The sequence below is a fragment of the Vigna angularis genome, chromosome 3 (assembly GCF_016808095.1).
Source record: "Vigna angularis cultivar LongXiaoDou No.4 chromosome 3, ASM1680809v1, whole genome shotgun sequence".
NCBI lineage: Eukaryota > Viridiplantae > Streptophyta > Magnoliopsida > Fabales > Fabaceae > Vigna > Vigna angularis.
In genome coordinates this window covers 9,878,809-9,906,005 of record NC_068972.1, presented here as the reverse complement: position 1 = coordinate 9,906,005, position 27,197 = coordinate 9,878,809, and the positions used below count along the sequence as shown (strand labels likewise).

At 31.0% G+C, this 27,197-nt stretch overlaps 3 protein-coding genes and 2 non-coding genes across 5 annotated transcripts; 4 read left to right on the top strand and 1 right to left on the bottom strand.

Moving 5' to 3' along the window:
• Positions 1 to 1,251: 1,251 nt before the first annotated feature.
• Positions 1,252 to 5,680, bottom strand: LOC108325120 (receptor-like protein 4). Its single transcript, XM_017558131.2, has 9 exons — positions 5,403 to 5,680; positions 4,274 to 5,329; positions 4,041 to 4,191; positions 3,879 to 3,950; positions 3,433 to 3,501; positions 3,270 to 3,338; positions 2,967 to 3,044; positions 2,490 to 2,695; positions 1,252 to 1,738 (listed from the first exon to the last, which is right to left on the bottom strand). Exons 1-9 carry the CDS (start codon positions 5,515 to 5,517, stop codon positions 1,632 to 1,634), a joined length of 1,923 nt encoding a protein of 640 aa, XP_017413620.1. The 5' UTR covers positions 5,518 to 5,680; the 3' UTR covers positions 1,252 to 1,631.
• A 9,268-nt stretch (positions 5,681 to 14,948) lies between these two features.
• LOC108325047 (30S ribosomal protein S16-1, chloroplastic) lies at positions 14,949 to 16,896 on the top strand. The gene is made up of 5 exons (XM_017558034.2): positions 14,949 to 15,092; positions 15,210 to 15,361; positions 15,686 to 15,731; positions 16,309 to 16,463; positions 16,544 to 16,896. Exons 2-5 carry the CDS (start codon positions 15,229 to 15,231, stop codon positions 16,585 to 16,587), a joined length of 378 nt encoding a protein of 125 aa, XP_017413523.2. The 5' UTR covers positions 14,949 to 15,092; positions 15,210 to 15,228; the 3' UTR covers positions 16,588 to 16,896.
• A 1,205-nt stretch (positions 16,897 to 18,101) lies between these two features.
• On the top strand, positions 18,102 to 18,173 carry TRNAD-GUC (transfer RNA aspartic acid (anticodon GUC)). Its single transcript has one exon. It is a non-coding gene; the product is annotated as a tRNA-Asp (tRNA).
• A 66-nt stretch (positions 18,174 to 18,239) lies between these two features.
• On the top strand, positions 18,240 to 18,311 carry TRNAD-GUC (transfer RNA aspartic acid (anticodon GUC)). Its single transcript has one exon. It is a non-coding gene; the product is annotated as a tRNA-Asp (tRNA).
• Positions 18,312 to 24,280: 5,969 nt separating this feature from the next.
• LOC108325697 (small polypeptide DEVIL 4) lies at positions 24,281 to 24,790 on the top strand. Its single transcript, XM_017558793.2, has one exon. The coding sequence runs from the start codon at positions 24,383 to 24,385 to the stop codon at positions 24,521 to 24,523; it is 141 nt and encodes a 46-aa protein (XP_017414282.1). The 5' UTR covers positions 24,281 to 24,382; the 3' UTR covers positions 24,524 to 24,790.
• Positions 24,791 to 27,197: the final 2,407 nt, after the last annotated feature.

Here is a 27,197-nt window from a genome sequence, read left to right as displayed (position 1 = left end):
GTGTTTGGATTTAAAGATAAATTTGTAAGAGTGAAAATGAATGAATTTGAGAAAAAAAAAAGTAAAAGTGAAGTTGTTTGGATTAAAAAAGTAGTAAAAAATAAGATAAAAGTTTGTGAAAGTTTGTAAATTATTTAATTGATATGTAAATTATTATTTATATTTTTTATCACTCATGTTATTATTTATATTATTATTTATAAAATATAAATTTATATTATTATTAATTGTAATGGTTAATATTAGTAATATTATTGTTATTGTTATTTTATGTATATCAAATTATAAAATATTGTGAAGTTTTGATTTCCAAAACTTTCTCCACTTTTCTTTGTACACGAGACAGAAAAACCTAAAAAAGTTGAATAATGATATTTTGATAATATTTTTTTGATAATATTTTAATATTATTTAGTGTCATTATGTGATTCGTCCAAAAAATTACTGCACAATCAATAATAATAATCATAAATACCAATATGGACCAATCATATAATGACACGTAAATGATGTTAAAATGTTGTAAAAAATATTATCAAAGTATATTATAAAATAAAATTAGTATCCATCTCAATTTTTCGTGTTATCCTTTCAAATCAACGTACTCTGTTTCTCTCATTGGAAACAAACATGGACTAAGAGTGAATACAATTTAAAATGTAAAGGAATGTGAATCTCTTTACATTAAAAGTACAAGGGAGATAAATATGAACTTTAAATCTTCTGTTTTTTTTTATCGTTTTTAGTGGAAGACAACACTGAGTAATAAGCTCTCACTTTATGGAAGGTTCCAACAGATGAAAAAAAGAGTTCAACTAGAGTTGTCTTTATCCTTCCATAATTCTATTATCCAAGAAAGATCCGTCTTTCTAGAATCTAGTGTTGGAAATGAGCCGTAAGTAAATTAGATATAAGTTTTATTATCGGAAGGTAGTAATTTTAAGTTCAATAGGATCCCTATCAGTTAGGGTTTAACAATGAACAGCAAAATTTTTATAAAGTGTGCTTATTAATTATCTACAGCACTGCCTACTGTTGGCATCAATTCTAAATTGTAGCTTTAGGTAACGCGACGGGACCAAATCAAAATACAAGTATTTATGTGCCTAAAAGGCATGGAATCTTCTGGACCATCCTTTACTTGGTAAATCCGTGGAAAAATTTCAAACAATAATACAGTGTCCAACAAAACTCACTGATGTTTTGCTACATAGATCAGTATACAGGGTTGTGTATGAATCGAGCAGAACATGAAAAACTGGAGGCCAAGTTCTGGCTCCAATTGTATACATTGATGAGGTTATTTATTTGTCAGGTATGTGTGTTCATCAAAAGGTACAGATGGCTAGAGATACAACAAGGGATATTCCTTTCTTTGATGATTCAGGAAACTATTTTCACTGTGTGTGGCACTAGGAATCTTGAGCAATCCTCGACATGGCAAAGTTGTAGAAGAAAAGCAGACCAACCCCTGTAAATCATTTTCTTTTTTTTCTTTCTAATGTGACTTTGCCTGATGGCCCAGGGATGCTGCTAGCCTGTTACATTTAATTACCTTCTCTAAGCAATAACTGTGTATGTTTACCCGAAACCAATGAAATGAATCTTTCATATCAGTTGAAAAAAAAAAGTTATAGTGGAGTAAAAGGTGAAGGTAGTCCCTTGGCATGTTGACTCTCTAGCTCAAGAAGCATCAACGATTTCTGCCTCTGATAGCGGTTTCTCTTGGCAGCTAATGCTGCAGAAGAAGTCACAGTAACAGTCGATATTAGCACAGGATTTCAATATTCAAAGTTGATAAATAGAACTCTTAAAACTAAGAAGTCCTTTTAAAACCGAATATCTCATCATTTGGTGGAATTTAAGCAGCTGGAACCCAACACTTGCTAGAAGTGAAATTCAATAAGAGGATCCATTTTATAGAAGAAAACAAAATATCACAGCAGATGCCATGTCCAAGGCCCCTAAAAAATCGGTTAGATTGGATTTAAATGACTTCTTCATTTATCTTTGATCCAACCCCGGATTGAACCGGAATGGAGGTTATTCATAGGAAAAAACTAATGATTAATGAAGACTGGTACATTAACTTAAATCTTGATTTAAATTCCGATATAGAATGTACGTCATTTTGCCACTTTTGAAATAATGAACACGTGATGAAACTTGAATAATACACATGACAGCAAAAGTAAAATAATATTTATGAAGGATGCTTTCATGATCATGACAGGAGCAGTTAGAAATTTAACCCAGTCAGAGTTTGCCAGAACAAGAGAAACTAATATAAATACTGCACGAAAATGAAATCCTATGTGTATAAAGTATATTCATAAAAGAGTCCGATAGTTATAGAATTGAGCAACTACTACTCCCACAAAGCAAATAAAGCAAGGTCACGTTAGCCCCAGAAAACCAATACACGTCACAAGGAATATTATAAATAAAGATGCATGACAAACACAGAATCTTATTGAAATCATACTTACAAATTAATTCATGAGGAAGAGCAAAATCATAATCGTTCCTTTTCCTCCTGATGTAGATATATGCCAGCAGCAGTACCACACACAAAACAAAAAGACATGACAAGCCTATTGCAAGTTTACCCCGACTGGATAATCTGCCATGCTCCCAAAACATAGGACATGATGGAAGAGATGGTACACCGCACAATCCCTTGTTGCCAGAGAGACTGAATAAAAAAAAATCACATTGAATATTTAAAAAAGATTATTTCTCGTTGGATTATACAACCGGTCACACATGATTGATATGTAGTTCTTTTTTGCATCCATAGAAAGTTAAATAACTAGTAAGGATTATTATACACACAAGCAAAATAAGGATAGAGCAGAGATAGCAAATAAGGATTATTATATACACAAAGTTATTCAACATTTCAATCTGAACACAAAATTATGCAGAAGCAGATAGAGCAAAGATAGCAAATTAAAATGACATACTCAATAGCTCCACCATGCACACCAACAGAATAAAGTTGCTCTGGAACTTGCCCTTCCAATAGGTTACCATTCAGTAGCCTGACATGATTAAAAAGATTAGAAAATGATATATTTTTTATAAAGCAGAAGCATTGCAGCATCCCCATTTGTGACAGAAAAAGATATTGAACTTGAGGGAAAATAAGCGCTAAATCTAGAGGAAGGACTACACGTCTTACAAAACAGAAAAAGAAAGAAAATAACGAGGTTATAGAACCTAAAGAGACGATCACATTAATTGATGCAGATGTAGTAGATACTTACACGAGCTTCAAATTCGAAGATGTCAAACCGTCAGGTATGGATCCCGTTAACTGATTGTTTGATAAATCCCTACAGTAAAGTAGGACGAGAATTTTTAAGGAGATGTAGCATTATTACTCGTCTGCTAGAACTAGTAGCTAACTGGGATAATAACTGTTCTTACACTTGTATAAGAGATTTTTGACCCAGTCCAGCTGGTATTTCGCCCGCCAAGGAATTAGAACTCAAATTCCTGTAAAATTAAGTTGCCCACAATATGAAAATGAGAAACACTGTCTGGCAAAACACGTGCTGCATGAATCAGAATACGTATATGGCAAAGGCATAAAAAATCGTTTCCAACATTGAAACTGAGAGCAACACTTAATTATAAATAATGAATGTGGATACAAGACAGAAGCCTCCACTAAAAGAATTATGGAAAAAAATGGCAATATGAAGGACAACAAACAACAAACTTAGAGAAAGGCCAGGTATGGAAAATCGAAATACTTGCAGTAGCCATAGCATTCATTTATGAGGTAGAATGCAGAACATCATGAGTCTATCTAAACGGTTTCACATATCAGAAAAAAAAAATGGGTTGAAAGTAGAGACGGTGATACTTACAGGCTTACCAAGTTGGACAAAAGACTAATCTGGTCGCTTATGTACCCTTTCAAGCCCTGAGTGCCAAGATCTCTGAAACCGCAACAGGAATTAAGATTTCATTGCAACATGAATTGGCAGAGTAAATAAATTGAAAAAGGATGGAAAGAAGAGTTACATTACATCTCACTTATGACGAGAGCAGTTTTATCGGTAGTCATGCGGCAGGTAACACCCTCCCAAGCATCCCAAGTAGTAGGGGCGCAGGGATCACCATTCCAACCCATTCTATCAGGAATACGAAGCGACTCTTTCAACGCCTTCATCGCAGTCGCTGCAAACACATTACAATTCGTAACTTTCTATTATGCCAGTATGAAACAATGAATGAAATAAAATTATACAAAATGTGAGACCTTGGAGAGGGAGAGTGGAGGGATCGATAGGAACCAATGCGTAATTCTCAACGCCACTAATGAGAGGGGCACCCACAACCGGCACGAGCTTCAGTGTGAACGCGTTGGAGCTCAAGTTCTTGAGGGTGTAATGCAAAGTCAACGCAGAGAAACCACCAACTTGTTTGTATATGTCAACCCTGGTAACATTATCGCCGTTGATGAACACGTCGAAGACCCTCTCCCCTACTTTTTTCACGCTGGAATCGATTTCCGCGAAGTGAAGCCACACGGTATAGTCCATCTTCGCGTCCACCTCCAATTCGTACTCCAGCGTCCCCTCCGTGGTCACCGCCGACTGGTACACCTTCATGGGGAAGTAATTAGGCTCCTCGTCCGCGCCGGAGATCGAGTTCGAAGTGGAGAGGAAGCTGACGTCGTTGGAATCTTGAGGGATTTTTCGGAAGGCAGAGTCCGGCTGCCAGGAGCGGGCGAAGCGGTCGGTGTCGTTGGAGAAGGCGGCTCCCCAATGCTGGGGGGCGCCGCAGGAAATGCGGCCGTAGTTGACGAGGATAATGTTGTCGGGTGCATCGTAGGCGGCAGGGTGCACCTGGATGAGCTCGATGGAGGAGATGAGGGGGGCATCGGTGGCGAAGCCGTAGAAGCAGAGATCGAGGGAGGAGGAGGTGTTGGAGAGGGAGGCGAAGAGGTCGGAGTAGGCGCCCTTGGCAGCGGTGGACTCGGGCCAGGGGGAGCGCCAGCTGAAGAGGACGGTGGAGGAGAGGGCGACGTCGAAGGAGGGAGGGCGGGACTTGGCGTCGTAGTTGTCGTAGACGGTGAAGGTGCGGAGAAGGTAGCGAGAGGAGGAGGGGAGGGAGGGGAAGGTGTAGCAGTTTTTCTTGCCGTAGGAGGAGGGAGGGAAGAAGCGGAGGGTTTTCTCGGAGGGGAGGGGGAAGTTGAGAGGCTGGGAGACGAGGGCGGAGGAGCCGGCGGAGAAGAAACGGTCGGAAAGCCATGTGGTGTTGAAGGAGTCTGTGGAGTTGGCAGAAGTGCCACAGTTAATGTGGTAGGATAAACCTGCGGAATGAATTGAAGAGTGTTACTGAAAGAATGAAATGTGAGAGGAGAGAGGAAGAGCTAAGTTTCTTACCGTAGGGGTATGGCGGAGGAGGAGGAGGAGGTTGTGGTGGTGGTGGTGGTGCAGAGGTGGTGATAGTGATGGTGAAGAAAAAGAAAAAGAAAGAGATGAAGAAAAGTAAAGTCATGGTGTGTGTGAAAGTGAATGAAGGTGGAAGTGAGGATAGAGTGGGGTTGTGATGCGGAGATGATAATTATGACAAAACCAGAGAGAAGAGAGTGGAAGATGGCGAGATTAGCGGGAGAATATGGTTGAATTGAAGGAGAGAGTAGGTATGAACACTTTACTATACTATGCAATGACCGTTGTTTCATTTCTCTTTCTAAACAAACTCCCTTCTTCACTCCACACTATCACCTCATGCTCATTTTCTCACGACATTTTTTGAAAAATGTTTTTTTAACCATTTTTTTTTATAACTTTTTTACATTTTTAAGTGTTGATCACATTTAAAAACCTCATGCTCCAACTTATCACACTCCTTTAAATAAACATATTTTGCTTACATCATTATACAAATACAATATGACCATTTTATCGGAATACATATAAATGTTATGAAATTAGTTACATCTTTCACGGGTTTTGTATTTTTGACGTTATTAAAACATCCAAGGCATAAATTTATAAACTGTTACAATAAGATAAATTATATGACATCACTGTTGTACGTCTTTTAAAACCATAGTTTTTTCTCGTGTATTTTTTTTTAAATTACCGAAATTGGTATATTTGAAAAAATTCAGAATACAAGTTATGTTATCTTTATACAATTATATTGAAAGAAATTGACACAATTTTAGTTTAAAATATTTTTAAGTTGAAATCATATAAAAAAAAATACAATACATTTAGAACTGAAGACGTATCAATGTATAATCACTTTAATTCAATTCTGGTGGAAATTATATTAAAATATATAATTTTAGTTTAAAAAAAATGTTCTGAACTAAAGCTATATTGCATTAATAAAACTTTAACTTTAAAAAATCATTTAAACTAAAGTCGTGCTACATTTATCTGACTTATCTGCCATCCTAATTTTTTTAAACTACTCATTTTGGTAATTTTTTTAAAAATTGCATCAAAATTATGTTTTTGTCCTTTTATTTGTCCTTTTCTTTATGATATATGTTCAAGTTAAAAATCATCAAATCATCCAAATATTAGTTTATATTTGAAAAAAATGTCAAAATATCATTTATTTAGCTTTTTATGTCCGTTTACAAAACATGGAACCTGACTGATTATAAACAAATTCAATTATCAATTCTCATTTCTATCAAACAATGGTTTGCAACTTCAAGTTAAATACAACTCAATACTGTTATAATTTACTAACTCCCCCTACTTGTGAGCTATTAACACAAATAACTCTACCGAGACCTTTATACACATATAATACAATATTTACACATAAATATTCATATGAAAAGCTTGAACACCTTTTAACAATTCTGACAAAAAAGAGAGATTCACCTTAAATATTTAAATGACACATACAAACAAATTTTTTAAAAGATAAAAAAAAATAAGACAAAATAATTGGTAAAAATTGTAAATCTTAATGTCAGAAATCCTATAACATTCTCCAATTGTCAAATACACTAAAAAAAGTTAAAGGAAGAAAAAAAAATTAGTTTTAAAATTATGGTAGTCTTTATTTATGAAACTCAGCTAACTATTTTTTTTTTTCATTTATAAATTCGATTTTTATTAGTGAAAATAATCAAGCTCCAGTTTTAAAAGTCATTTATACTCTTAGTTTTTTCATAACTCTTACATTTATCAAACATATATTTTGTAAGATATAAAACTGTAACTGGTTAAATTACATATCAATTTTTAAATATTATCTATCTTAAATTTATCACGATTAAAAGTTATTTGTAGATAATTGATGTATTTGGGGAAATAATTTTAAGAAAGTAATCACTTTACTATTTAAATTCATATGAATTATTTTTTATTTATTTAAATTATTTTCTAGACCATTGTTAATTTTATTAGATTTTTAATTTTATCAATGTAATTTTTTTTAATTAACATTTGTTGTGTCCTATTACTTTATCATAAATACTAAAGTTATTTTTTCTCAATAGTTTGATATATTTTTTAAAAGTTGGCTAAATAGATATTTTAACAAACATTAATTAATTTTTAAAGTCGATAACATAATTTCAATTAACAATATTGTAAAACTAACATGATCAATATTTGTAAACAACTATAAGTAAATATATTAAATATAACATCAATTTCATTGATTATTTATTAATATCAACCGAAAATAAAGTCTAACAAATTTTAGTCGACTTTGTCATCAACCAATATTCATTAAAAATTTATAACATTGATACTTTTATTGAGTAAACTACTATCTCGTTAGAAATTTAAATTCAAAAAAACGATTGAATAAGAACTAATATTTATCAACTAAACTGTAATTTTTCATGGTAAGAATATTTTTAGTTGATCACTTTATTAACTACTTGTAAATAACTTAATTGTGAGTAACCAACGACTAATTATATAACACCAGGTGATCTCTCAAGAAATTATTAGAACAATAAATAATTTGTAGTCTTTGAAAACTGATATAACATTCTATAACTAGTTGCGATCACGTTTCTTTTCCACCGTTAATACTCTAATTATCATTTAAAAACATATTAACAAAATCCGTCTGATGTATTTGATAATAATTTTCTATTCAGCGAATGGCAAAATCAAATATTTACAATAAATTATGAATAATTAGACGAAACGAGTTTAACAACAACCACATCCAGGTTTGAGTTCCAAATATCGAGATTAATTCCAAAGTTCCTTAATACTTAACCAATGTACGTCAAAAATAATTTATTTTCTTGTTCTTTTCTTTAAGTTTATAAGTTATTGAGATAATTTACCGTGTATGATTATAATAATATATATACAAGTTATCGCTAGATAAGTTTAAGAGACTCCTTTATCTAAGAACCTTCAGAACAATGATTAGTGTGGCCATTTTTAAAATTATAAGTATAAATTTTTGTTCTTTAGCAAATCAGTGAATAGATCTATTAATGTGCCAAAGCTGTTATTTTATTTGACCTCAAGAGGTAAAAAATAGGGATGCTTCACTTTTGCACATTCGTTTTTTTTTCTGTGGTCATCACATTAGTCATGAAAGAAATTAAGATACAGTTTTTCTTAATTAAAATTAACCTTTTATTCTAATAATCTAAGTAATAGAAATTTACGTCAAATGTAAATATTTAACGCTAATTAATCAATAATAGCAAGAGCGTTTACAAAACTGTATCTGGTTTTCTTAAATTCGTAATTGTTTTACTTTTTTATTTATTAAATACTATAGGCATGAAATTGCATTGAATAAAGACTTAATTATAATATGATAGAAACTTTTTAAAATGAGTAAACAGGAGAATTAACATGAAGTGATTATTTGGTATTAAAGGGTAGTAGGAAGGAAGATTAAATTTCATAAATGTAAATATATAAAATAATAATATGATGCATAGTATATATAAAAATATGTTAGTAGTAAATGTGAGTGGGTGAGTAGTGGGGTTTGATATGCGAAACGTTAATTTTTGTGGGAAAACGTGGTACCCACTAAGTATTAGGGTCAACCCACCACTACCTGCACGGCACGCCTAATCTAGCCAAGGGGCAGGTCTGGTATTTACTGTCTATAACATTCCTCATTTTTCATAATTTTTATAATTCTTTACGTTCACAAATTCACTTAATTTCTGTTGCTATTCCAATTTAACCAATTCAATGGATTTCTTTTTTCAAATTTTAAACTAATATGTTAATCAGAATTTATGATTTAAGTTTTCAAGTTAAAGGTAGTATCAAATCTTTTAGTCATTCATGGTTTCTTATCACTTCAAATTTCTCAAGTTATATAACAACTTTTTTAATTTATCTACTAGAATTAATATATATAGAGAGAAAAAAGAAAAGTATACTGATTTTTCTAAATACAAAATGAATGTTCTTTTCTTTATGTTTTTAATAAATAACATTTACTTTTCATAAATTTTTAATAAAATGAAACTCACTTCTCATTTTTATTTTAAAAACATCACACTAATTAAAATTAATTAAAAAATTATGAAAATTACAAATGTTTTTTTTTATAGCATAAAATCGTTTATTTATGTCTAAACTAAAGCTAAATTTAAAATTTGAATTCTTGCATTATAGAAGATAACAAGTTAGAGGTAAACATATTTCCCTCAAACTTAAAGTTAGTTTTGTAAATATATATTAAAGTAAATAAATTAATAAAATACAAATAAGATGTCATTAATTAATTGTTGAAAATTTTAAACATTGCATTTAAAAAGAAAATTTCATTAATTTAGCCCACAAATTAGAGAAGCTTTTTAATATCACTTAGCACATTAAATTAAAACATATATGTATAAATTAATTTAGGAATTTATTGTAAACAGAGTCAATATATTAAATGTTAAGTCATGTCTTCAAATGCGTTATCTTGTTAATATTTTTCTAATTTAAAATATGAATATAGTTTTATGTCAAAACTTACAACATAAATTTTTTAGTAAGTATAATATTCATGACTGAATTGAAAGAGTTCATATGCAAGGAATTTGTTCTTAGTATTTAACGAAGTGTTTGAAATCATATAAAGCTAATAATTAAAGATACTAAATGTTCAATAAACAATTTAATTAACTACGTACTTTTTTAAAAAATTAATTTTAAATTTAATTTAATCTTATCAAACTAATTTATAAAATAAATTTTGTAATATATTCTAAACTAATCTTATTATAAGTCTATGTAAAATTTTTAACATATTCTCTGACTAATATACATGGATTATTTATATTTTCATGGAGGATATGGATTATTTATATTTTCATGGAGGATATTAATTGTGTTCAAATATTTGTACAGTGAGAAAAATATTTATAATATATATATATATATATATATATATAGGTCTGCTAACGTGCGTACGCCTGTTTTTCAGTTGGTATATTTTAGTAATGTGTACTGAGTTTTAGTAGACAAAAATACCCTTATATATTATCGATTCTAAGTTTTAAGGTTAAGGGTATTTTAATAATTTTTATTTTCAAAACTAAAAAAAAAAAAACCCCTTACTCACCTCTCTCATTCCTCTCAACCATTTCTCTTTCATCTCTATCACTCCAACCTTTCCTCTGTCATTGCTACTGTAGCCCCAATTATAAAAAATCAGAAACACTTGCCGTTAAACAATCTTACAAAAAATGATTTTATAATGAGTTTTCATTTTATATTTTTTGTCATATATAATTTTATCTAATTTTCACAAGTATAATGACATTAAAAGAATTGGTAATTAACCTGTAAAAAATCAGAAACACTCGTGGTTAAACAATGTCTTACAAAAAATGATTTTATAATGAGTTTTCATTTTATAATTTTTGTCGTATATAATTTTATCTAAGCATAATGACATCCGAAGGAATTGGTAATTGGCTTGGAGGGTTTTTTTTAGAGATGATGATTCAACATATGCAGATGATGAAATTAGAGAGGTTAGTGAAGATGGTGAAATTGAAGAGATCTTGAATGAATCTTTGCCTGAAGGTGAATATATTAATTACTCAACTCTTTACAAAGACAAATTGTTTAACGTCAAGTGTTTCTGATTTTTTCAATTGAGGCTACAGTAGGGATGACAGAGAAAATGTTAGAGTGAGAGAGATGAAAGAGAAAGGGTTGAAAGGAATGAGAGAGATGAGTAAGGGTTTGGGGGGTTTCTTTTTTTTTTAGTTTTGAGAATGAAAATTATTAAAATACCCTTAACCTTAACTTAGAATCCATGATATATAAGGGTATTTTTGTCTACTAAAACCCGGCACACATTGCTAAAATATACCAACTGAAAAACAGGCGTATGCGCGTTAACAAACCCTATATATATATATATATATATATATATATATATATATATATATATATATATATATATATATATATATATATATATATATATATATATATATATATATTTAAGTTTTGTATTTTGAACTTTAAAAGACCGAGAGGAATGAGGTGAGTTTGGTAAAAGGTGGTGCAACTAGTAAATCAGGACTTTTTTTTCTAATTCAGCCAAAAATAGATCTTCTTCTTTCATTATTACTTAGTTATCCTCCTCCTTTCTGTTTGTCTCCTTAGAAACTCAATTTTCTTTTTCCTTTCTTATGTAAGCGTCTTCTTTCCTTAATGTCTTCTGCTTCTTCCTCAGGGAGGCACTTGCATCTTATGATAGTTAATGATTAGGGTTTTTTTTTTCTATGCCACGAAGAGATTCATTTGGCGTGCAAGCAAAGTCTAGGCACGAAAGTAGCCTTGTTTTAATTTTCAATATACGTTTTATTTTAAGTTATGTATATTGAATGGAAACTTTTGCATATGAATAAGGACATGATAGATAAGTAATTAGTTTAATTGTCTACTTCTATTTTTGAGTTTGATATTTGATTATTTTTTTGGATTTTGTGAAATAGTTTAGTTTGATCCTTTTATTTGTGCTATTTAATGAGATTGGTTTAATTTGATCATTGAAGTTCATCTAATGTAGAAACCCATAATTAAAGTTGATCTAATGAGATTCTTTAATTTAATTGACTTTGTGCTTCCATAATAGTTTAAAGAAATTTAAATGAGTTTTAACTTATTATTCATTTTGGTTCATCAAATGTTTCAATTGAAATAAATTTAGTTTTTTTAACGTAGAATATTGTTTCATAATACTTAAATAATATTTGAATATATATTTTATTTATTTGTCGAGTTATTTAGATTTAAAACTTCAATATAATGAATATAAAAAATATTAAAATAACAATAAGTCAACTTACTAATTCACTGATTCACTAATCAAATGTTTGAAGTCTATTACATTGAAATAGATTTAGTTTTTTTAGCGTAGAATGTTCTTTCATAGTATTTAAATAATTTGAATATATACTTTATTTATTTCTCAAGTTATTTAGATTGAGATTTTAATATAATAAATATTAAAATAACAAAGCATTTTAAGTGAGTCAATTTATTAATCTACTAATCCATACAAGTTTAATTGAGTTACAAAAGTTTTGATTCAACGAGTTTTCAGTTTAACATGTATTGAGTTAAACTACATAAACGGAATTGACTCACTATGACATTCTAAATATACATAAAATAATACAATATTAATATTACTTTTAAAAATTATAAAACATAGCATAATATATATTAATACAAACAATACTAGTATTATTTTCTAAATTTATTACAATGGTGATTTGTTTCTTATTAATTACGAGAATATATATATATATATAATAAATAAAGTGTATTAAATTTTAGTTGACAAAAATATTCTCATATATTATAAATTATAAGTTTTAAGATTAAAAGTATTTGAATAATTTTTTATTTTTTATTTTAAATTAAAAATAAAAATTATTAAAATATCTTCATGTTTAAAGTATGTTTTTTTTCAATTAAATCTTAGTATATTTTAAGAGGTTGCATAAGTTACCAAATCCTTATAATAAATATTCATATACTTATAAACTAAGCATAAACTTGATTTATAAAGATATAAAATCTTACCTAATTGAAATTACACCATGTTTCAAAAGTGAAAAAGAATGAAATTATGGACTTATTAAAAATCATAAGAAAGAGAGAAAAAAACACAAAGTTTTGATAGGAAGAGCAATTCAATATGAACTTTCATGCTATGTTTCATAAAATTAAGAGTTTGAAACTAATCTCCTATACAAAAAGACCTAAACAATACTTTTAGAGTAAAAGAATATCATACAATAGAATAAACTAATATCCTAACAAACATAACAAGAAAAACAAAATTTGGCAATCATTGTTAAGAAAAAATTCAACAAAATTCGTATTGTCAACAAAAAAAACTAGATAATTTTTCGTTTGGATAAAAAGAAACTTTGACAAATTCATTTCCACTGTATCTTTTTATACATATGGGAGTACACTATAATTCCAACCAACCTTAAAAAAATAATAAGTAACATATAACTTTTAAGTTTTGAACGTTGTAGGTGTCCAATAAGATTTTTTCAAATTTGAAATTCAAACATGAAATTGAAAAATGTAAAAAAAGGTGTGATAATCAAACATGAACTAACTAATGAATGATTGAATTTTGTTTGTATTTTAGAAATTTTATTTTTAGAAATTTTATTTTAGTGTGGTAATGTTGGTTGTTTTAAATTTATAACTTTTGATATTGTATCATGATTAAAAAAGTATTATTATTATTTTACTTCCAAAAAAAACTTAAATATTTTAATACTAAAAAACACTTAAATTAGGAAGTTTTATATTTTGATTAAAGTAATTTTATACCATCAACTTATTTTCTTTCTTACCAATTATTGATAAATAAGAAACTTATAAACTAAATTTACATAAAAAGTTATCTTAACAACTATAAAGACCACCACCTAGTCATTACTATATATTTCATTGAGTTTTCATCAAAATAATTATATAAGTAAAATTCTAGACACATTGTGTATAAAATAATAGTAAAGGCATATTTACAATCATACACTTTCGTGAGTTTACTGTGTAAGATAAAAAAAATAAAATTTAAAGTGTACCAAACTCATTCATTTTCTTAACAAATACCACTAAGAAATCACATCATACTCTCTCCTCAATTTGAAAACTTTCAAAAGACGATATTGACTTCCTATTCACAAAATATTCAAGTTAGGTTAGATTACCAACTAGGAAACCACCTCTAATACAATTATACATTATATTATATCCAATCATTAAAAAATATCAATTACTAATAATTACAAAGTTTTATATTATAATAAAACTATGTCATAATCACAACATTTGAAGGATGATTTAAACGGGTATAATTATGTTTTAGCATAACTCTACAAGTTTAAGCAAAATAATTTCATTTAAATATCCTCTAATAAAATAAAGATCATAATGTGAATAACAAAATAGCATTTGAATGAGAAACTTCAAAGTTCAGAATCTTGTTTAAAAACTCAATTTCACTTGAGAGAGAATATATAGCTCGAGTGTCACAAATATAACTAATCATTCAACATGCATTCTATAACTCATCGCTCAAAATTTCAACAAGTTTCAAAATTTAATTAATATATAAATAAGCTCAATAGTTTATAATTGAAACAAGAACGTTTACTCAAAAATATATAACGATCATATTAACTAAGTTATTCATACCTATCAATCGCATGTATCAATTAAAAGTAACTCTTTAGTAGCAAATGTAAATTTTATCCGTGAGTATAATAATGTAGGTTTTTTTGACATCCCTACTTTGATGGTCTGTAGTTCAAATGGTTTTGTAAAAAAAGTTGGAGAGGTGTAACAAGAAAAAGGGGTGGGAAAAAAAGCCCAATGCGTGTGTCGTGGAGCCCAAAAAGGCATGGGGGTGTGTGAAATGGAAATGGCACTAGCACTGGAATTTTCTTAACCGTTGGATGGGTTTATTGGATGACAAAACCCACTCTATCGCACTTTTTTGTTTGGATGCGTTGAACCCAATCCTTTTCCCTTATCCTTATCTCAGTCTTCGCTACAAATTACCACCCAAAATTTGTTCAGTTTATTGACAGGAGAAAGTTTAAGTCTTTCTTGGTAATTTTGTATTGCTTGTTTCTTGCTCAATGTTTGAATTGCTTCACGATGATTCTTGTTTAACGGTTGGATACAAATATTTAGTTTGATTGCTTCTCCTCACGAACACTGTTGCAGGAATCAACCAAACTCAAAGATGGTGGTGAAGATTCGATTGGCAAGGCTCGGCTGCAGGAACCACCCATTCTATCGCGTGGTTGTTACTGACAGCAAAACACCTAGAGATGGCAAGCAACTTGAAGTTTTAGGCTTCTACAATCCTATCTCAGGTTATTCTCTTATTCTTAACTTATTGTAAAATGGTTCTGTCCAGTGAGGTTGAAAATTTCCTTTTTCAAAAGAAACATTTACAGGGTTATACCATTCAAAATTCCAATTTGCTCTTCAGTATAAGGTAAACATTTTCTTTCCTAAAAGAAACTAAAATTACAATTAAGCCATTGTCGTACATTTGTATAATACGAAAACCTGCTGCCAATGTAGTGTGTATTCGTTACTGTTATGTCTAATGTTTAATTGTTAGGAATTACAAAGATAATGGAGGATGGTTGTAGTTGGTCCTAATTTTTCTTCAATGTATTACTTTTCTGCAGGCAAGGATGATGAAGAAAATATGCGTCTCAAACTGGAAAGAGTGAAGTAAGTAACTTTCTCTAATGTTAGGTTATCTAGTTGTGAGTGTATCAATGCGGGAAAATAGTGTTACTGCCCGGAACACGCTTTCATTATTTGCTTGGCAAAACCTCACCAGGAACATGCAGAGTGTAGGCTTCTAGGGTATACAAAACATTGTGAAATACTTAAATCAAGGCACATAGTTTTCGTTACTCCGACCAAAATTGTAGCTCCAAATTTTTCAATTTTTTGTTTTCTAGTCTCCTGACATTTCCTCAATACAATAAAATTGTGTTTACACTATGTTTTTTTTCTTTATACATGTACTTCTGCTAAATTACTTGATAGGTGTTTTCATGGTGGTAATGGGGTTGTGCAGTTGTGCAGAAGGCCATTGGCAGTATAATGAGATATATTGAACTTGCATTTCTATATTTCTTTAATTCAATGATTAGGATTAAATTACCTATACAATTATCTTTGAGAAAGAAAAAGAACTGTTTCTGATTGCATGAATGACAGCCCAAATTTATATCTATGAATTTAACTAGACAGCCATCTCCATTTGTTTGATAGCATAAATTCTCCGTACGTTTTATAGGTATTGGCTTTCTGTTGGAGCTAAGCCTACAGAGCCTGTGGAATATCTACTATATAGAGCAGGTTTAGGACGTCAGGGTGGACCATTTGAGAAGTTCTCTTTTGCTGCTCTTAACCAAGAGCAACCAGCCAATGTTGATGACAGTAAAGACAACGGTGAACTGGACTCTCCTCCATAAACCTCTTTCGGTGCTAGTTTTTGATTTCTTTCTCATTTCTTTTACCATTTATTCTAGGTACATCTCCAGAAGCTATATTTTCTATTGGCCTACAAGTCTGAAGATAACACCTCCATAGGTTTGGAGGAGGTGGGTGGTTCTGTGAACATGTCATTCAAAGCAAGGGCAAGACTTTGATCAATTGTTTGTACTGTTCAATACCACCTAGAACAATTTATGAGTTATCTTGCTGTTGAGAGACTGATTTCATTTGTTTTCTGGAACTTTTGTATTGGAAAGACATTAGCACGGTAGCAAAAGCAGTTCATTTTATTTTGGCTCGTTTATGCATGTATGACATTGTTGTCAACACTTGTGCATTTGCAATTCTTCTTGATTCTGGGGATTAATTTTGAAATATTTTCCTGTTATCTCAAGTGTCTGTGTGTGTATGGTATAAAAGAAATAACAAACTGTGGCTCAAAATATTTGAAAATTATGTAATACTTTTAATTATAAATGAATATAACCTTGTTCAAAATTCGAGTTTCAGACACTGTCCTGCACCCACACACGAGACTTAGCTTCTGCTCTACAAGATTTGGCAAGGAGAAACGCTTCAAGGTTCATATTGAACAATTTTTTGTTTACTTTTATTTTATATTTGTTTGACTCTGTAAGTACTCCGCATGGAATTAGAGAAATAATGAGTTTGAGATGTCCGCACTGTCACTTTGGTTTTTCTGCTCTTATTTCCGGTATTAGTAATTTAGCGGCATACATTGTGCTGTATTTGGATTCTTAGACTGTTCCAGCAATCAAATCAATGCTTTTGATGAGTACTTGTTCAGCTCATAATAAACAATTGTTTCTAGAAGTAGCTCATTTTTTAAAACAATTCCAAGCATATCGAACTAACCCAAGAGTTTTTTTAAACAAGAGTTGCTTCCTAAGCAACTCCTAAGCATCCACTCTAAACAAACGTTTATTCATAAGAAAAAAACTCCCATGCTCAAATATGAATGATCAGGAGCTATTAAAAGATTTATGGAGACCTTTTATATGAAACTTGGAGTTACTTAATTTTTTTAGTTGTTTCTGCAGGTAATTATTGCTTTAAATTAAATAAAAGCAATATTTTACAAAACTTATAATTAAGTATAATTAAAAGAATATAAACTTATTAATTGTTTAGAGTTTTTTAAAATTTGTTTTATTAAATAAAATTTAAGTATAAATTTGCGACACAAAGCACAAATGTAGTAACTCCTCTCATGACTTCTTCCATTATATCTGTAATTAGTAATTCACTGTTTGAGCACCTTTGCTAAGAATTACGATTTATCTTTATAAATTCAAAATCCCGCACCTTAATATGTCCAGATTTTAAAAGATACAAATATTAAAATATATTTTCCCGCTTACTTTTTTTAATGATTTTCTTTATTATTCATTAAATAAAAACTACATTCACACAAGTTTACAAAAGTAATAAAAAATCACGTTAAAATCCGTGTTACCAATATGACATTTATGAATTATTTTTCTATCCTTGTGTTCTTTTATTCAAACACAGCGGGTGAATTTCATATACATTTACTAAGAATAAAATTATCTTAAAATTCCTAACAAGCAAGTCGTTGTAGTATAGTGGTAAGTATTCCCGCCTGTCACGCGGGTGACCCGGGTTCGATCCCCGGCAGCGGCGTTGTTTTGTAAACTTCTTTCTCATCATTTAGTTAATTTAAATAATGGCTTTTATTCTAACAACTGAGTCGTTGTAGTATAGTGGTGAGTATTCCCGCCTGTCACGCGGGTGACCCGGGTTCGATCCCCGGCAGCGGCGTCTTTTTTTTTAAGTCTTAACTAAAATTAATTCAGGGTTGGCCTTTTAATAGTTCTTGTTATACCTTTAATTTTTGCTGCATTTCTGGACCAATTATTTATCAATCCGTTTTATTATATTCTTGATGAAGATGTAGTTTGAAAGAGAATGTAAATTATGTTATTCAAAGAGTTTCTACCTTGGATTAAGCTCAAATAATAGATTCATAATTTCACCATTCAAGTAGGTTACTTTCGTAAGGTGTTAGGGTTGAATGGGGAAAAACTCTAGACCCTTCCTTTGGTACTAACTAAATATGTAATGTAAAACCCTTCTTGTGTTTAACTAAGAACTTAAAAACTTTTACAATAATTGATTACATTTTTATTACTCTTTATGATTTAAGGGATGACATAGTCTTCATTGCATTCTTTCAAACCTAAAGGATTCTTGTCAAGAGTGGACTTGAGACCATTTTCTTATCTTTTTCTTCCAACTTTAACTTCTGCGCTCAAGAGAGACCTTTAGATAAATAGAATGAGAAGTTTTAAAATCAATGTCAATAGTTTGATACAAAGCACACCAAAGGCTTAGTGCAAAAGCAACATTAGCAAATTCCTACCATAACCGGGAAGAACTTCTTGTAATACTTTTCTGCTGCAAAAGGGTGATAGACTGTAGCTTTTATCAGCAGGGCAGCAGGACTGAGAAAGTTATGTTATGTGAGTGTTACTAAGCTGATCGAAATGTCTCTGCAACTATAAACCAACTTCTTTTCAGAATTTATAATCCAGGTGGTAAGTTCTTTTCTTTTTATCTGTAGAAATTTGAGCCAAGAGCAAGAAAGATATCTTGCAGGGAGAAATGCTCTTAGGCTATATTTGGATAAAAGTTGAGAATACAATTAAATTACATCAGTAAATTTAACATCATATGCAATAAAAAACTTTACACATTAGATTTGCGAGCATTTTTATACTTGTATGCTTAATTTGTTTATTTTTATCTTATATACTCTATTTTTACATTTACACACGCACATAGACTTCAGAGAGGGATTATATAAAGACCATGAATGATAGTATAAATGTGTTCCTCGATCAATGCAGAAAAAGTCTTTATGTGGCAGATGGATCCCCACGGAGGAATGAAGATTATAATTATGGTACACTAGAAAGACCCAACAAGTTTGTCTGTATTTTGGATATCAAAATTATTTATCTTGATGAGAAAGAACGACTTTTGATCTGAAAAGAAAGATAAACAAGTGTGATGGAGATGTAAGAGGAATCTTTTGACCGCACGTGTGATGCTGCTTTTTTCTAAGATATGTTGAGAAGGTGTTGAATAATGGAAATCGTGATAAAAATAACATGACATTATCTTAGAATGACACCTTTTCTGTTTTCCTTCTGGCCAGCTGTTATCCCATCATGACTTAAAACTCCATGTTGCCTTTAGACTTTGGAGAGAGCACGAAAACACCTTGTAACTTCTCACTTTATATTTCTCATTTCATCACGGTGTGAATTATTGTAACTTCTTTTCAATGGATGCCATTTTACTTGATCAAGATATCATCCAACTTTGGATCTTCAAAAGTTTAGCACTTTAATAATTTCCTCGTACTCTTTCTCCTCAAATTACGGGATAATAATTGGATTACATAATTTTTTTTATGAGTAGTTGAGGTAACACTCTTATCACTAGATGTGAGAGACAACAGTTATTTATGTATGGCTAAAAATGACTCTGCTAAAGATAATTATATCAACATGATTATTGTATAACCAAAGTAGAACTATTTCTTGTCACTGCCAATCTCAATATGTTGGTAAGAATCCATCTTGGTAACAGAGTCAATTGATCTGTCATTGTTACATAACCAGCTACGAACCATGTTGTTTACATAGTAAATTAGCAGTTGTAAATAGAGACTCAACCTGCTAGTATTGTGTCCGTACACAAGTGAAACTGTACTTGTTACTTAACTAGTAAGCCACAGCGTGAGTGATGTTCACATAAAAGATGGAAAAATGTTGAATTTTTCTGTTGTATTACTTAGCATATGTATTAGTTTGTTTTACTGTTTTTTCTTCTTTTTTGATATCTCAGTCCATCCCATTTTGGGGGTGTACGTTTATGATTACCCTTAAGGAAGCAGTGTGGAAGAAATTTACATTCCATCTGTGATATGTTGGAAAGAGAGGACAGTGTACCAAATAAAAAATGCAGAAAAATTAAAATCCTTCACAGATGTTGTGGTGAAGAAACATGTGGTGAGTTTGTTCCGTACTGAACAAGCATGTAGAAGAGAATGGAAATGGGGTAGTGGCTTAATGACTGAAAGTACACGTGACTATTAAATTACTATATATGTTAATTATACCGCAGGCAATGGTATTGTGAATCACGAGAACTTCACGTGTAACTCTGACCTCCTTGTTCTGTACAACCGACCAATTTTTTTTAGATTCAAGATATGCCGTGTTTGGACCACTTTGATCACGGAGCATTTCGGACATTAATGTTATCACCTCTGTCTGTAATGCTGTTAAGTTCCCACTGTTTTCCATTTCTATTGCGCTTTCTCAATTACAAAGTTCTGCACCCATGCTTTAAATGAATATAATAAATTTATAATTTTTATATGAGGGTCCAATCAGCACATTAAATATTTTCAAATGACCATTTCTCTAAGAAGATGAAGTTACCTAGAAAACCTCATTGTTCAAATTAAACGACCCCAGTTTGGTTTTGGATTTCTTATGGCTGATGACATCTTCGCAAAAAGTGATGCTCTTTGAATTTCAATGATCTTGAACAGGGAATGATGCTTGAGTCTGCTATATGTTACTGTGAAAAATATAAGAAAAACTTGGCATCTTAACCTTGATAAAGGACTCTGTGTCTGGGTTGGAATACGAGAATTGATTGATGCAAATAAATCGAGAGGATACACTGTGAAATATGTGAAGATCTACCGGTTTCTGAGACAGGATCGGATGAAGTTTTTGCAAAATTTTGATGGGGATTTGTGCAAAATTTCACGGTAAAGAGGAATTTTGTGTCAAATCAACGTGATGGAGAAAAGAAAAATTGTTCTGAAATTTAGAGAATAGACTGAAACAAGAAGCAACGCGGAAATACAATAGTAGGCTATTAGGGGGAAAGTGGTAAGAAAACTGTGTAGTTACTGCTCAAAACGAGTGAGGAAGAAACATGAGATTATATATACTCAGAAGAGTTTTTCTCTCATAAAAAGTTTAATGTGATAGATAATTTCTATTCAATGTGTTGTCACAATATATAGCAGCAGGAATATTGGACATTCATTTCTTTAAACAGAGAATAGAAAAACAAAATAAGGCTTCGTGCATGAATAATAATTATAAAAATGAAAAAAAAATTAATCGTTCAATATTTATGTCTAAAATATTTAAATTTTTTAAAAATAAATTTCTAAATAATTTTTTTAAAATTGTAGCTTATGATCATCCGATGAATTTAAGAAACGGACAGTTAATACAACATAATTCAATTGTATAATATATATAATTTTACAATTTTTCTATGTTTTATCATATTAACATTATTTATTTATGTATCATAAGTAATGTTGATATGTTGACAATATTAATTTTTTTTTAAGTGATGGAATTTTATAATTAGAATCACTGAATTTGATGAGTTAATCCAACTCAATTGAACTATAATCTGGTTGATTATTAAACAAAATATAAATCTCAATTTAATCTAATTAAATTACATAAAATAAAATAGATTAAATTCCATTCAACTTCACAAGTCCTCAGTTTGATATAAATATATAATTTTGTAGATAAAGTGTTTGAAATTGGATCGATTAATCTAAACTCATTTAGTGGATGGGTGTATAACAGGTGTAACAGTGAGGTGAGAAGAAGAAGATGGTAGAAACAACAAAGTGCTGACAAACGCATTATTCAATATGAAGTGCTTAAAATTTGATGAAGACGGAAAGCAAAGAAGGAATAAAATAGTAGCAGAGATTATTTAGAACAAGTCGTTGGAAAAAGGTTATCATTTGGGAAGAGCACGAGGTAGAGCAAGTGGGTGCTATCTATGACTAATTTAGTTACACACTTAACTGGCTTTTTATCACACTTCAATAAAAATTTATGCCTCTTCTTATGGAATCTTAGTCAAAAACTTGAAACTTACGTCCTTGGCTACTTTTATTGGGCATATGAGATGCTGCACAACAAAAACAAAACTTTCTCCCTTTTGTTTCATTTACTTAGCAAAATACTTTCAGGCCTATGCAAAAGTCACTTTAGCTTATTTTTATATCTTTTCTGGGAAGAGATACCAACAAGGATTTATCTGGATTTCTTTCTGTAAGGTGAAACAAAAATACAGTGTGAAGGAGCAGAAAAATTCTGTCCTATCATCATGTGTACGAATCTTGTGATTCAATCCATTGCTCATGCAAATATCTCATTACTGCTTCTATATTCTTGCTGTCTCCTCCAAAGCTGTCAGACTCCTGTAACATATTCTGATATTCAGTTGGCTTGGAAATCCATCCATGCAGCTTTTTGCTGCACATTTTAAACTAAGCTCAACAAAAATCTCCCAAAGGCCAAATAACTAGATTAGAGTTTGTGACATAAATGAAGCCTAATTTTTAAATCTTCTAAACCGATGTATAGGAGCATGTTTTCATCTCTAATTATTATTATAATTTATTAAGCCTTCTTTTCTTTTAGTCTGTGAAATTAAATGTTTTAGTGTAAGGATAAAGATCGTCATTTTTTTTATACAAATGATTGAAACGAGAATAGAATCTAAGATATATTTAGACTCATACTCACTACACCACTCTTAATGGTGTGGACTAAAAATCATGCAACCAAGAAAAACTGGAAACAATTTTGTGCTGGTTTGTTTCCACCAGTGGGGAACTCAGAGCATTTGAAGGTTTGAAGTTGCACCCTCCATTATGTACAATTATAATTTTTATTTTTTCACCCCCATAAATTAATATATTAATATCATGTGAAAGACTCATATAAATACAAACAGATATATATATATATATATATATATATATATATATATATATATATATATATATATATATATATATATATATACTGTTTAGCCCAGATTGTTGAAAGCCACTGGTTTTCACCTAAGAAAATCTGAACTGATTTTTACAAAAATGAAGCCAAATCTAGTATACTATTGGTTAGGATGAGGTGAGGGTCATGACATTCTGTTTCTGAGTGATAATCCCAGAGGTTCAATAATTTATAGATTTTGTGGCATTGGATAAGCATGATTTTCAGCCATGGGAATGCAAAGTTTGATGTTGAAAGCTGGGGCCCTAATTATGTGCAACTTTTTGAGATGAAGTCAAGGTAGTAATAAGTTAGTCGATTATGCTATAAAACCTTTGTAATGGTTGTTGTTACGAACTGATATGTAGGATTGAAGAGGGCTTTACTTACCCAAGTCCCTCATCTATCAGTCACTTCCCTGATAATGTGGATCCAGGGAAAGATAGAAAGAAAGAACAAAATAAAAGGCAGTGAGAAAAAGAAGAAGAAAAAGGAGAAGGCTTTTTGAGTTTTGTCCTGATGGGCAACCATAAACTCTCCATCATGCACAAGATTAAGGTAAGGTTATAAACTGAAATAAAATAGGTACCACATAGTTGAAAAATTGGAGACCCATGATGTTGGTGGGTGGTGGCTACACATAGGATGATAGAGTGTGACATGGCAATGGAAGAAAGAGAAGGGTGGTTGAATTGCTTGGGTTGTTTTTATCAGTTCCCGGTTATTGGGGTAAGGATTCCCAAAGGGTGAGGTGGGGCCCAATTGCTGTTTGTCTGGTGGGTTTAGAGGCACTGCACGCCCTTTCATGCCCCATCGCTGCCTCTTTACTAGACCAATGTGAGATAGGACCACAACCTCAACCACTCCTATAAGAACCCCCCATCCCTCACTCACTCACAACACAACTCAACTTCAAAGCTTCAAAGCTTCAAAGCGTCAACAAACCTTAAAACAAAGGATAACCCTACAATAATATACTCTACAAAAATGAAGATGGCTAGTCCTAGCATGGGAGGTTCAAAGAGAAGGCTCTCAAGCAGAGGGTTTGGAGGAGCCCTCAGGGAACAAAGGGCAAGGCTATACATAATCAGAAGGTGTGTGGTCATGCTCCTCTGCTGGCATGACTAGTACTATTTCACCTCTTCAAAATCCATCACTATGGAAAACAAGATTGCTTCTTTCTCTCCTTTCTATTCTATTTTTCTTCTTCTCTTCTTCTCTTCTTCTCTTCCTTTCATTCATATCGTGGAGTGTGTATATAGCTGACGGCTGGTTATTGTGGAAGAGTGTTAACAATTTTTTGTATGGCTTGCTGGCCTTATAAATACATATATGACTTGGCTTTATGTACATCGCAATAACAGAATTATTTATAACAGTTTCAATTTTATCATATACATTCAGAGTTTATTTTTCTACTGTTTTTTCTCTTTAGCTTTCTTTTCTATTTGATGCACTGATTCACTGGGATCATGCTCGTACCTCCAAGCTAATTCATTGTAGTGTTCTTCATCTCTCTTGTTCTCTCTCCATATTAGTTAGATCCACATGGAGGAACTATTATTTCAAAAATAGAGCATATAAATAATTAGTTAACAGCTTGTTGTGCATATTCAGAATCTAGAACAAAGTTTGTATCTTAATATGATCTTTTATGAGTTCACTCTGACATGGCAAGTTTGAAGAGTGATTCCAGTTAAGGAGTATGAGTCCCCCCAAAATCCCTTTCTCAACAGAATTTCCGGTGTTCTTCAAAATTTTGTACAAATTTTTCATAGGAAGAGACTTTATCTTACCATATTTATGGTGCTTAATTTCGAGCATATACTTTCCCACAGATATGGAAACTTGGTAAGAATCTTCGGATATGGTGGGATTTCTATGGAGAATAATGATTTAAATCCGAGAATAAATAACATTATATAAGAAAAGAAACTCCTGAAACTTAATGTTCGAAAATTTTGGGTTAAAAGTGTTAATCACTTTCCTGGTTTGACTCAAGACACATATGAACCCACCATCAATTTCATAGATAGCTGGGAAAAGAATAGCTAATCCGAATCCAGATTATGTTTTGAAGTCTATTGAATTTCCGCAATTTCACTCAACTGGAATAATTATACACAGACTATGGCACATTAATTTCATATTTTACAGCAGTTGTGTGTGTGAAGGCTCTTTATCTAACTCGTTAAACAAGTGTAGACACAAATTTTGGCTTATGAAATTTACTACAGTGTAAAAGGTAATATGAAGATTTTATCTTTTTGCTAACTTAGCATGAAACTTTCGTTTGAGACGAAAAAATGCAGACAAGACATGCAGGTGTTGGTTAAGACTTAAGATGACATTATGAGTAATAATGAAAAATTAATGAAAAAAGAGCGCTTAAGAAACAAAAAGATGGTATGTAAGTGAGGTTAAGTTGATAGGAAGTAAGACTGAATAATTATTGGCATAGTGTAGGCCCTGTTAATCATTTGAAGTAAAGATTTGGTTGATGACTCAAAAATTGGAACAGTTAGCACACAGTTGTAACATTTTATATAGATGGATTTTGGAATCTACCTTTTTATCTTTTACCGAAAAGGGCGGCATCTATAAAGTGTTTGCAGCTTGAACTCAAAGCGTTACACTGTTCCTTTTTTCAGGCTATAATTGATGTTAGTTTTTATACACGGAAAGATTGTCATTAAATTCCAAGTTTATTAGTTATTTGTAATTAAGTCTTTTCATTAGGCAGCATGATTTGATCTTTCAACTGTTTAAAACTTTTTAAATAGGTTCCGTAATCTTAATAGAGATAAGAAATGTTTGGTCTAGTTTTGACAGGATTAAAAATATTATATAAGTTTAGATAATCAACACTACATATATTTAAAGTATACCTAACTCACTTTTAAGAAAATAAAAATCAAATTGAACTAGTACATTAATATGCATGTCATCAATAAGTGCTTAAATAAACTTACACATTATTACTTAATTTAGCCAACAATTTAAGATTTAAGCTTTTTATGGGAGTTCCCTCAAACTTGAACATGGTTGTCTCTAGTGATAAAAAGAACAAATATTTAATATAATTTTGAAAATTGTTTAAAAAATAAGATGTATGGTATTTAATGATTTAGTTTTTTGTAAAAGCATAAAAGCAACCCACTTACTATGGTTAGACAGTATTGGGAAACATGAATTGAGTTAAAACTCACGTGTAGGACAAAGACATTTGGTTGGTGTGCACTAACAATAAGAAAGGGTGACATGAATAATTTTGTTCTCCCATCTTAGTGAAATGGTTAGAGCAATTATCCTCTTTGTCTTCAACCTAACAACATTACATAAACTATTTTAATTAGAATATATTACTTTTCATTCATCTTACTCTTATTTTAAATCAAAGTATTAAAATAAAGTGTTTCCTTTTTCAAGTCTCAAGGAAAAGAAGTGACTTCTTTTTGTCCAGAAGGAAAAAAAAAGAAAAGAAAAGAAAAAGTGTTTCTATTGAATTTTTTGGTGAGAAAAAAAGGTGTCTAAATTAAAACTCTAGACACCGCACTTTTAGCTAAACCAAGCAACAAAAAGGTTGAGTTTACGGTCAAATCTTTATGGAAGGTGGGCCTTGCTGAATTATTGGCATTGAGCCCACTTTCACGTGTGCCACGTATCCACTTGAATGGGCCTACTTCTTTTACTAATGCATCTAATTCATCAAAATTGACCAAAAGAAAAAAAAAACGATTACATGAAAAATGAATGATGGAACGTTACCCGTTGAAGTTGTATGAAGTATTAGAACCTACAA

Coding starts and splice junctions, on each gene's coding strand:
- LOC108325697 (XM_017558793.2), top strand. CDS start 24,383: ATGAAGATGGCTAGTCCTAGCATGGGAGGTTCAAAGAGAAGGCTCTCA.
- LOC108325120 (XM_017558131.2), bottom strand. CDS start 5,517: ATGACTTTACTTTTCTTCATCTCTTTCTTTTTCTTTTTCTTCACCATC. Junction 4,192..4,273: donor CTCCACTCTCCCTCTCCAAG/GTCTCACATTTT, acceptor ATGTGTTTGCAG/CGACTGCGATGAAGGCGTTG. Junction 2,696..2,966: donor GTGCATGGTGGAGCTATTGA/GTATGTCATTTT, acceptor TTTTTTATTCAG/TCTCTCTGGCAACAAGGGAT.
- LOC108325047 (XM_017558034.2), top strand. CDS start 15,229: ATGGTGGTGAAGATTCGATTGGCAAGGCTCGGCTGCAGGAACCACCCA. Junction 15,362..15,685: donor CTTCTACAATCCTATCTCAG/GTTATTCTCTTA, acceptor ACTTTTCTGCAG/GCAAGGATGATGAAGAAAAT. Junction 15,732..16,308: donor CTCAAACTGGAAAGAGTGAA/GTAAGTAACTTT, acceptor TACGTTTTATAG/GTATTGGCTTTCTGTTGGAG.